Here is a 12,282-nt window from a genome sequence, read left to right on the forward strand (position 1 = left end):
TGTATGTTTTGATCTCTGTACAAATATGTGCTGTATCTGTTTTACTGCTTTGCAGCCTCACTGGATGGGAAGCTGAGGTTTTGCTCTGTTGTAAATCACAGCCATTACTGATGTATTGATGCATGTTTTGTTTTTAAGTACTCTATCCAAAGAAGTGAATTTGATCGCTGTGCTAGTTTGGCTCAGTCTGGAGGAGCCTTTTCCACTGCTAATGGAGCGAATTTGACTCTCTTGGTTCGCCAGCTGCTCTTTTTCTACAGACAGAATGAGGACTCCAAGCGTTTGGTGAGTACTGTGTGGTACTTGCACTTCATGCACTTTTAGAGTAGTGTTTTATTGGAATAAGGCTCCCAATATTACCAGTTAGATTGTGCCTGGGCCAGTCTGACCCTTGCTGCCGGGCCAAAGGCAGCAACTGCGGTGTATCACCCCAGAGATACCTTGGCTTGCTGGAGATTGCAGCTGGGCACTGAACAAGTCCAGGCTTGTTAGGAACCCCGTTTACCTCAAGAGGAATGGCTTCAGGCGATGGTGAAGAGAAAAAGGAGAGGATTCTGCTGGAGGGTTTAATGTCCAGAGGTTTATTCCATGGTTACAGAGGTCTGAACGTGAGCAACTGCTCCAACAGAACACGGCCGCATGGTCTGATCACCTTTTTAAGCTCAGGGACAGGGGGAGGGGAGGTACAGGTGAGCCACCAACCAGGTGAGAGGGGCAGGGTCTCAGGGGAAGATGACACCCAGACAGGCCAATGACCCCTGGGCTGAGGGGCATCCTTTGAACTTGACCAACCACACGACACCTTGCTGGAATGTTCAGCCTGATTGACAGGACTCACTCAGCGTGGGGGCAAGGGGGAAGGGAGAGAGGTACAGGCACACCTGGGGAAGTGACCTGGAAGGCCAAAATGGGACATTACAGCACACCACAACAGTGTTTCACTTCAGAGTGCACTTTTCACTGCACTCTGCTCTTTTTCATTTAGTCACAACTTAAAATTGTATTTTACAAGCGTGTGTGCCCACACACATTTATAGTATGTCAAGTGAAGCCTTGAAAAATCCTATGTGTACTATTCATAGTAAGTTTTAAAAAACAATGTACTTCTATTAGGATTTTAATTTTTAGACAGTATTTCTACTTAGCCCCGTGGTCATTCCCAAGGTGTTTGGGTGGTGATTTTTTTTCTCACTGTCAGTATTGTTGGCATATCAATTGCAAAGTCACTGCCAGCTTCACAAATGTATGAGTAAGTGTGATTTGTAGTGGCTGTTAATAATGGACATTAAAGAATTATAGCTGTTTAAAAAGAAACAAATTACCAGATGGTGTAACTCAGTCTTAACTCTGAAAGTTTAGTACTAGTGGTTGTGGAGTTTATAATGAGTAACAATTTTTTTTTCCTCAACTGAACATGATTCAGTCTGAGTTTGTAAGTCCTCCAAAGGTATCCATAACAGCATTGAAATATCACTGAGTTGTCATAGATGATAGAACTTGTCATTATAAACTGTAAACTTGTGCATATCTTGTTGCAGGTATGGATGTGTCAGAATTTAATTAAACAGAGTTCTCAGTTTGTTAAGCAATTGGATGGTCTAGACAGACTTACTTGCTTATTCCAAATAAAAAGACTGTTGGGGCTGTGTTGCAGGTAATTTATTCTTTTTCTATGTGCTACTATTTAAAAAGTGTTCAGAAATTATGATGAGCACTTGTTTGTTTTTTTTGTAGCAAGTCAAGTATTAAATGTACATTATTTTACGTAGAGGACTGTTTATATTATATATGTGTCATCCCTGGTGTAGGACACCTGTTCCTGTGTAGAATAGTCAAATGTTCTGAAGCTCTGTTGACTTTCAAATTCAACATGTACTTAAGGATGCTCTCCTAGGATAGGCCTGAGTCTGTTCTTAACTGTTTTTGTATAGTGATATCATTGACAATATTTGTGGAAACCAGGTTTTCTTGGGAACTGATAGTGTTTTAATGTTATTACCTGAAGTAGATTAATGTTCCAAGGATATGCTTTGGATAGATGTTGTTTCAAAGCTAATATAATTGAATATGGCTTTCCTCACTCTTTATTTTGAACTGAAGACATATTGAGCAGTCACATTTTGGCTTCAGCATTAAATTTATTATTTGTAGTGGGAGAATCACAGAAGGATAAATCTTTTAAGGTGACTTGAATATCTGGCAGCTATTGTTATTCTTTTATTAGAAAACAATATATTTGTTCTTATCAATAATAGGGACTAGTTACACTCTGCAGAGCTTTAAAATACTTGTTTTTATGAAAGTTGTTTAATTTAAGTCACTAAAACTCGTGTTCTTATAAGTGTAGTGTGTAAACTGTATGTGTGATAAAAGGTGACACCAGATTCTAAAGAAGACTTGGGTGGTGGACTTTAAAGTCCTTGTGCAGTGGGACACAGATGTGGTGCCACTGCATGGAATTGTACATTTCACTACAGTGCAAATTGTGTTTTTGTAAATGCAGCTCTTAATATGGACAGGGAAGAAAGCACATTGTTAGGACAAGTCAGTTGTCTTGCACTAAAAAATACTTTGAATTCTAAATAGGCTCTTAGTCATCATAATTTCTGTGGTTACTGATAGCTGTTACATAAGCAACTTGTTAAAAGGGAGGGAATGGTTGTAGTTTTAATATTTCAGTCTGTAATCCAAGTCATACTGTGTTAGTTGTGCACATGATGTTCCCTAACACCCGTTCCCAGCTTGTGCTGCTCTGGGGCTTTTATGGCTTCATTTGTAATGTGGTTAGTGGTGCATGTTGGTAAAACATGTATTATTCTTTGCTTCTCTCCTAGTTTATGCAGTAGACCTCCAAATTTTCAAACCACTCAGAGCAAGAATTTAATAGGATTTAAAGGTAAAATGCCATATTCATAGCTACCTGAAAATAGGACTTATTATTATAAAGATGCCAGCAAAAAGATGTAGCTAAACCACTGAGAGCACCTGGAAACCAAGTAGATAGAAATAAGTTACTTTAAGGTGAATGTGTGGTGAAATAGGAGAAATATCTTGTTAAATAATTTTAATTTCATTTCTAGGCTACTGCAAAATTGCAATGATGACAGTCTGAATGTTGCACTTCCTATGAGAATGCTTGAGGTATTTTCATCTGAGAATACGTATTTGCCTGTTTTACAAGATGTCAGCTTTGTGACATCATTAATTGAACAAATTTTGCACTACATGGTTCAAAAAGGTGAGTGGCTAGGAACCAGAAGTTCTGGGAAATAATAAAAAATTGAACACCTGAAGCTCATATTGTTTAATAAAATTTTTGTCTTTACCACAGTCAGGATGAATAAAGTGCTGCATACTCTAACCTATGCTTTAAATGGATATTGTCCTTGTAATGAGGTCATGGCTTGAGAAATTGCTGCTTGATTTCTTTGGAAATTCTCTTTATAAATTGAATATTCTACTGAGTTATTTACAGAGACTTGTAGCACAACTTTTGATAGTGGGTGGATATTGCCTAACAAAATTTTATTCCAGAAGATGTTTGACACACTCTCATGGACACACATACTGTTGCAGATCTAGGCCTCAGTTGTGTAAAAGTTGATAATTGTGATGCAGTACTGTTCTCTGTAAATGTTAATATTCATTATTATTCTAGATTGGCATTAGCTTTTCATCCTGCCAGCACTCAGACACCTTAGCAGGGATGGTGGCCTGGCTTTTATTTCTCTCCTGCCATCATCAGCAAAACTGTTTGCTAAACTGCAGTCAGTGACACCTGTGCAAACATACCAAAAGTTAATGAATTGGATAGTTAGCACCAAAATGATGTTTAGTTGCAAAGAAACTTTATTGCTCTGGGAATGTCCAAAATAAATTATTTTGCCTTTTTGATATGGTGGCTTGAGTTTGCAAAACTTGTGAATTGTGAGGAAAGACAAAAGCATTTTGAAATAAATCTCTTGGATCCAGCCTCTTTGGTGTAAAATGCACAAAGTCCATCTTCCAATCATTGGTTATTGGAATATTTCTATATAATATTTACAGTACGTTCAGTGGACTTGAATACCTAATCCTGTTACTAAGGACTGTATGTTGAAATCACTAAGAGGAAAAAAAATCATTCTTAATGTAGCACATTTATTTTACTTGCCTTGGCTTAACAGAAACTCTGTCACGTTGGTTTTTGTATAATAAATATGCATGTATTTATTCTTTTAGTATAATATTCTGTCTTCACAACTGATACATGAAAGTTTGAGATTATAGAATCATACATTTTTACTAAAATTTAGCTTTCTGATTACTTACAATGAAAACAAAAAGAAGTGGTTTTGTGCAACTGCAAGTGTTCTGTCTCCTAATAAGTTTTGATGCTGAACTTGTAAAGAATCTGTTACAGTTTTCATTAGTGTATGTTTTTGGATAGAATTGGCCTTCCATGTGTCTCTGCTCATTGCTAAGTCATTCCTTTATGGGACTTCCACTGTAACAAGTTAGGTGGTCCCTGAGAAGGGTTCTCAGACTGGACTCTCAGTGGTGTGACACTGTTTATGCATTTACAGTGTTCCTGTTATTGTGGGACTTGTGTCTTAGTTTAGGAGTTCATTGAGCATGAAGGAAGTTGCTTTAAGAAGAATGAAATCATGTGGTTCCATTTGTACTTCAGTGAGACAAAAATAAATTCCTCTCTATACATGTCTTTATGGCATGGGTGATAATGCATTTTATTACTGTCTGAGAGGGCCCTGCTCTGGAAACAGTGATTGTATTCTTCAGTCTGCTAAGGCAGGGTGGTCACAGAATTGGGACATTCTGCCAGCAGGCCTCTTGCCTTATGGTGCAGTCATGTTTTGGAATAGAGTAGAAAATTCTTCATTTCTGGAACAGTGAAAGGACAACACGACTAGAGTCACTTAAAGAAGAGGAGAACATCCTTGCATAAATCATTATTTTAAAAATCAAAGTATTCACTTCATTCACTTCATCAGTAAGAGCTGATTGGTCTTTCATAATCAAACTGTCTCTGAATATGGTTATCTATGAATGATTTTATAATGTGATGTTTCCAGAGAGATTGCTGATACAGCCTGTTATTTATGTGAATGTGACTTGGACTATTGTAAAATGTCTTCCTAAGTCAAGCTTCATGTAATGAATTAGAAAGTATTTTTCAACTTCATTTGTTGTTTTATATGGAAAAGAAGAAAAATAATGCTGTGTTTAAAAGTGATGTTTTTTGCTTGCAGGCTACTACAAGTCGCTTTATTTGTTAATTAACAATAAGCTTCCCTCGAGTATTGAGTATTCTGATGTTTCTCGTGTCCCTATTGCAAAAATACTTCTGGAGAATGTTCTGAAGCCATTGCACTTTACATATAGCTCCTGTCCAGAAGGTGCAAGGTAAATAAAGATAATATGAAACACCTGTGTACTCATTTGGTATAATCACATGTGCAGTTTGTTGTTGTCTAGTGTCCAGCCATTTTTTCAGTGCAGCTTGTTGATTTATTTGTACAGTAATGATTTTTTGGTAGCGCTGTACATCACTGAAGCAATGTAGTTTCAGGTGTTTTTAAGAAAAAGGCAATAAAATGCTGAATGCTGCAATAAACAGAGCACAGAGAATAGCAGGTATCAGCACACAGGAATGAGGGTGTGGAAAATTTAGATGAGAGCAGAGATGCAGCTAAGGGTAGATGAAAAGAATTTCAGAGTTCAAAAGAACTTTGTGACAGATGAGCTGAGGTTTATGGAGAGAAATTACTAAGGCAGCTTGCAAGCAGAAAGAGTCAGGTGTGTAGACAGAGAGAACATGAATTCAGGTTGTATCACATGCAGTAGGGTTTTTCGTTACAATAGGATATTGTGTAAAAGGGTTTTTTTAGATGTATTTTTTTTCTTCAATATTTTAAAAATGTATTTTATTTCAGAATAGTTTTCTTCCAGTTCATGAAAAGTTTAAAGGATAAAATTGCATGTAAGATCATTAGGAAGAGGATTTAGTCTAAGAAGTTAATTTTTGAGAAATCTGATGTACTAGGATGGAATTAATGGAGCACATCTTTGCAGTCCTCTTGATGGATATGTTCATACTTGTAAAATGATCTATTGTTCTATTGGTATAATTGTGGGAAATTTTGCCTGTATTTTCTATAGCAACAATTTTTCTTCCTTTCAGGCAGCAGATTTTTGCAGCCTTCACAGAGGAGTTTCTGGCAGCACCTTTTACAGATCAGATATTCCATTTCATCATTCCAGCGCTTGCTGATGTGCAGACCATTTTCCCTTATGAACTCTTTCTGAATGCACTGTTATTAGCAGAAAGTGGATGTTCAAGAGGAAGTGATCAAGCCCCATGGCTTTTCTACTTTGTGTTAACAGTTGGAGAAACACATTTGGGTGAGCAAGCTGAGTGGACAATTCATGGATTTTTTCATGTTGGAGTTAATATGTTATGTATTTCCTCAGCATGGTTCATTGCCAAGAAAAAAGGACAGTTTGTGGATGAAAATGTTGGAGAGATCTGTTCTGTTACCTGTTCTTAGCCTTTTCATTATAAAAATGCACTAATTTGATAAGATTTGGCATAACTTGTTTTGGTCAGGCATTTCTGGTAAAATATTTTTTATAGCACGTTGTGCTCTCACTGATGATGATTTATTTCTCTGTATGTACTAGGATCCCTTTCAGAGGAAGGACTTCTTGTGTATTTGAGGGTACTCCAGACTTTTCTCTCTCAGCTGCCTGTGTCTGCTGCTGGTACAGATTGTCAAGATGCAAACAGTGATTCTGAAGATGAGGATGAAGAGATCAGTAAAATGACAACTACACCAGTAAGCAATGCAGAATTCCTGTCAATGCATTTGTGCCACAGCAACAGCAGCAGAGATAGGAAAAAACATGATCACTCTTAAGTCCAGTGTTTTTCTGTAGGTGTAGAAGGGAGCCTGTTTGCTTCTTAAAAATTGGTGTCTGTTCCCTGCAAGCAAATGGAACTGATTGTTTACATTAAAGCAAGCTCCTTACTATAACAATAGATCCAAAACTACAGATAGCATGTCTGTGAAAGTACAAAGCTTTTATTTAAAAAGAGGCTTAAAATTGCCTTTTTATGTTTGTATTTTACAGAGATTTTCTTACTCTCTGTATTCTGTAAGTCCACAATGTAGTTGAGATATCACGAAATACAGTGATACTCCAACTTAGTGGGTTTTTTTTTCCTCATGGAAATAACTACAATTTTTATGCTGTAGAATAGGTCAGTACATACCCACTAACTCAAAAGTCCTCAAAGGGAAACCAACACCTGCTTCCTGTAATAATACATAGAGACACTGTTATACATAGGACTTTTTCACTATAGTTTAAACTTATAAATAAGTCTGTGCTGACTTTAGCCTCCTGTTACTCATATCAAGACTTTGACTAACCAAAGTTGGACAGATGTAAATTCAGCATTTTCTTACTGGTTTTTATGTAATCTTTCAGAAGACACAGTCATTCAAAGGACTTAGTGTGCATGCTTTCTTTCTAGAATTTGAGCAATTTCACCATATTTAAAGTCCATTAAAAAAAAAAAAAAAAAAAACAACTTAGGAAGAGCCATGCTGCCAGGGAGTACTTGCAGCATTTTACTTGAGTGTTTTTAGATGCTGCATGTTACTGTCACACCAAAATCTTTACCAGTGTAGTGTGAATAAAACACTTTCTTTGCCAGGCACACAATACTTTCTTTGCCAGTGTAAATATTGGCAGATTCTACTTGTGCCTCAGAGATGGGTGATGCTTAAGAGGTGATTAGGTAAAAACAAAGCAGTAATTTCTGTTCACAGATAACTTTAAATTAGAAAAATATCTGCTCTGAGAAGGCTTTATATAAATAATACTCTTTATTGCAGTATGTTTTTTTGTGTGTTTCTCCTGTGATTTTTGTGTATGTATTCGGTATTTTCATGCATGCCTATCATACAAAAAAAAAAAAAAGATGAGTTGGTGGGCAACCCCTCTTTCTTAAAAATTTATAACTGGTTCACTTGTGTCCTTCAATGAGCCTGAGAGCTTTGCTCAGAGGAAGTTAGGAAAAGGTTAAGGTGGACTCAGTTGCATGCCAAGAGAAAGGATTCCTCTTCACACACTGCTGGTACTGCCCAGACATGCACTGACCACCCTGAACTTTGTTGTCATTTGTTAACCCAAGAATTGTGAATGTGAAAATACTCCTTATAAAGGGATTTAGAGTCGACATCCATTTCTGGGTTTCATGTCCAATGCTGACTGATGTCAGTGGAGAAGAGGTGATTATTCACATTCTCATGCCAGTTAGAGATTTTGCCTAATTGTATGTAAGTATTACAGAACATACTTATAGTAAAGGCAGAATTTCCACTGGCCTCAGTGAAGGGTGGATACCAAAGCTCAACACTTACCTGCCTGGGACTTTAAGTTGGTTCTTGGATCTGATAATTTTAAAACTTGGATATACATCTGTGCCTCTCTTTTATTTATTGTACAAGAAAACTTCATTCTAGTTAAATTTGGAAGTATTTTTTAATAGAAATGGGGATATCAGTAAAAAAAATTAAAAGTAAACTTTCCTTTGGTGTGTTTGTAGGGTGATGGGAGAATATCAGTCCAGTACATAACTGAGGAGTGCCTCAAGAAATTGGACACCAAGCAGCAGACAAACACTCTGCTGAACATGGTGTGGAGAGATTCAGCCAGTGAAGAGGTCTTTACCCTGATGGCATCAATTTGCCACACACTCATGGTACAACACCGAATGATGGTGCCAAAAGTCAGGCAAGTAGAAATAATAGTCATCTTCAGCTGCAGTACATCTAAAATTTTCTTAGATAGACTTGTTTTAAGTTCCTTGTGGAGTTTTTTCTGTATTTTCTTTTATAACTAACCAAAATAAATTAGAATTTCAGAATTTAAACAGTAATTCAAGGCAAACCAAAGAGTGGATTTTTTGTTTCTTACTTTTCTTGCTGGTCACTATGCCCTCTCAGGATTCCTGTAAGCATTTTATCTCTTCCCTTGCTCAGAGGCGGTGTTGAGTGTCATTCTAGTACAAATTGGACTACCTTGTTTCTAAAACATTCAGTGCTCTGAATTCCCCAGTCTCTCTGGCTAGCTGAGCACTGAAACCAACTCATTCACACCCTTTTTTAGTGTATACCAAAATGTCTTGCTGCCTATTAAAATAATAGCTAACTATTGAAGATTGTTGTTTTTTGGGGAAGGTTTGGCACCTGAGATGAAAATAAAGGACATGTTCTTTTGTGCAGTTAATTAATTCCTAACTATTGAAAATTGCTGGTTTTTGGGGAGGGTTTGGCACCTGAGATAAAAACAAAGGACATGTTCATTTGTGCAGTATTCTTTTACAAAGATTGCAAACCACAAATGTCAGAACAGTGGGAGAAGATTTTTGACCTTTTTATTGTCAGACTGAGACCCATAAGTATTAACACTGTTCTTGTGCAAGTAGTTTGGAGTACCTGTGTAGTTGCTGGTAGTAAAGTAAGTATTCAGGGAATGTTGTAAACATATTCAAACTGCATTGTAAACAGTGATACAGAAAACTAATTAGGTGCTATCTTAGCCCAATGGTGTTTATAGCTGCTAGAGGAAGTGAGATGTCAGTGAAACTGTGATTGCTCGATTAGGGTAATTAGTTCTTTGTAGACTAATTGCATTAGAGCAGGATGTGAGACCTGAAGATCATAGCAGCAGTTGAATTAGTGTGCCAGCTTTATTGTTGCAAGTAGTACATTGCCTTGGATAGTAATTACTGAGCTTAAATGCATCACTGCTTTGACTGGGGGCTTGCTGGTGAACTGTGTGGAAAAGGGTGTTTAATGAATAAAGCAGTCACCCAACTTTAATTGTAGGAGTATGGCATCTATTTCCTCTGAAAAGCTCTGTTGGGTCTTGGCAATTATTTGTGATAACAAGCTATTTACACATTGGATACATTCAGGAGTTATGAAATTCTACTCAGCATCTTCTAATAGAAAATAATTTACAAATTGTGACTTTTGAGTAGCTGGATTTTAGAAATGAGTAGTAGATACGAAGATTTCTCTCAATGATACCAGTGCAATTACTTTTGGGGTCAAAATGAACTTAATTTACACAGATATTTGGTAAATTAAAGTAGACATTTAATTACTGGTTCTGACTTAGAAGTCAGCTGTAAGTGCTGGGTTTGCCCAGGATCATTTCAGCAGCTGTCAGTCTTTTGTCCTGTTCTCAGTGCATTTTAGATGTGGCCTAGGTTACCAAGTAGCTATTCTAAACATAATTTTTGAGTGTTTTTTGAAGGACAGATGATACTTATTTGTGGAATTTAGAAAGATAATTAAAAGACATTTTGTCATTAAGTTTCACTTTTTTTGTCTGGTGACTTTTTTTAATTCCCAAATTTTATCAAATTTAATTCTAGTCTTTTGAAAGATGCTACCCTTGCTTTGAAACTTTTACTTAATATCCAGAGTGAAGTATATCTGCTTAATAAAACCATGTAGAAATAATTAAGCAAAAATAATTTATCTAAAATTATTTTTAATATACTAAGAGCCAATAGTACTCTTTTATTTCGTGTTTGAAATCATACTGGGTTTAAAATAGGAGTTGTAGTTTATTTAATGGCATATCTATGATATAAAGTAATTATAAAAACAGAAGCTTAAAATCTGAAAAATGGGATGATAAATACAGTAATAATTGAAAATAATTTTTCAGTAACAAGAAAATTGAGCTAAGATCGACACAGGATTTTGAAGGGAACAAATGACAAATATCTCAGTATTGTTTTAATAGTTCTGAGGTTTTTTTCCCTCTTGGACAAAGATGAGAATTTCACAATATAGACTTGTGTCACTGTTATTGCTGAATGCTTTTTTTTTCTTGAGGCTTCTCAATACTTTTATAATTTGACTGATGATTATAATATGCTTTTATAATTTGACTGATGATGATGATGATATTGTGTGATGTTAGGAACATTGGTTTTGCTGAATCAGCTCAGTGTTTTCCTTGATTTTGTAACAGAGACCACGTCCAAAACAAGATGCCCACAAGTATAATAATGTAGTTTTGAAAGGAGCAAGCCTGTAAAGTTATTTTCTGATGCTGTAGACAGGGTGGTGGGATCCAGAGGTGGATAACTGGAAAAACTCATTGCTTTGGGTTAGTTATTAGGAATTTTGATGAATTCTGAAATAATTCTGGAAATATGCAATCAAGCCAACTTAAAGAAGAGGGTCACAATACAAGAAAAACCTGTAAAAACTACAAATAAAAAAAAAAACCCGTACCCTGTGTTCAGTAACATTAGAGATGTAAAATAAAATCCTGATTGTAAAGGAGCCATTAAGAGTTCTGCTTGTTTTCAAAAAGGATGGGCTGTAATCTTTCCAGGATGAAGTTGCTACATATTATTGAATACTGTTTCTAAAAAAAAAGGAGAGAATTTTTTTCTTGGACTGTAGTTCTTCTGGAGAGACTTGCTGGACTTTTTTATCAAACCAATGCTTTAAATAAGTAAGTTGTGTTTCTGTAAGATATTTTGGGGTGTAATTTAATACCTTAGACTTCATCTTTGTTCCAGCTGGTGTTAAATGGTGGTGGAAGCTGTGCTGGTGCTGGGATGTCAGTGGCTGTCAGTGCCTGAGCAGTGCCCTGCGTTCACTGCCTTGGGTTAACAGCTGCACAGTCCCTGTTCCTCACTGCAACTGCTCATGTCAGCCTGTGGCTCAGCCCTTCTCTGCTGTGGTGTGAGCAGCCTGTGTTCACATGTGTGCTGAGATACCCAGGTTTATGGTCATTCTTTGGGCAGCATTCTGACACTGTGGTGTTTTTCTTAAAGCCAACATCATTGCATATGCAGTTTTAATCTTCTTTTTTTTAACTTTGCTTTTATGTTCATGGTCCAATACAAATAGAGGTAGAAGCATAAAGCAGCCTAAAGATCAGGAGAGTGCATTTAGCAGTGGCTGTGCTGCTGTCTCATGCCTGTGACACCTCTCAGTTGAGCAGTGACAGAATCTCTGCCCCAGCAGCAGTGACCTGTCACAGGCTGTATGAGCTCCTCTCATTCTGCTGGATTCTCTTCATTAACTTAAATGGTCTCAGTGGGAAACTGAGCCCAATTTATGACCTAGACTGAAAATCTTGCCTTTAACTAATTAACTTGTAGTGGTGCCTCAGCTAAATTAAGCTTAATGGGTCATTTAATCTGTCCCATTGCACAGGAGGAATTTGACACTTTTT

At 36.7% G+C, this 12,282-nt stretch overlaps 1 protein-coding gene across 1 annotated transcript in view; it reads left to right on the plus strand.

Annotated features, from left to right (window-relative positions):
• Nucleotides 1-12,282, plus strand: part of UBE3C (ubiquitin protein ligase E3C) — a 72,220-nt gene that overhangs the window by 14,624 nt on the left and 45,314 nt on the right. The window contains exons 4-10 of the mRNA XM_063182622.1: nt 139-285; nt 1,539-1,654; nt 3,081-3,238; nt 5,250-5,403; nt 6,182-6,402; nt 6,682-6,836; nt 8,615-8,802. Of these exons, the coding sequence (XP_063038692.1) occupies nt 139-285; nt 1,539-1,654; nt 3,081-3,238; nt 5,250-5,403; nt 6,182-6,402; nt 6,682-6,836; nt 8,615-8,802 (1,139 nt within the window). The remainder of the gene's footprint in view (nt 1-138; nt 286-1,538; nt 1,655-3,080; nt 3,239-5,249; nt 5,404-6,181; nt 6,403-6,681; nt 6,837-8,614; nt 8,803-12,282) is intronic.

Source organism: Melospiza melodia, chromosome 1 (genome assembly GCF_035770615.1).
Source record: "Melospiza melodia melodia isolate bMelMel2 chromosome 1, bMelMel2.pri, whole genome shotgun sequence".
In the NCBI taxonomy this organism is placed as follows: domain Eukaryota; kingdom Metazoa; phylum Chordata; class Aves; order Passeriformes; family Passerellidae; genus Melospiza; species Melospiza melodia.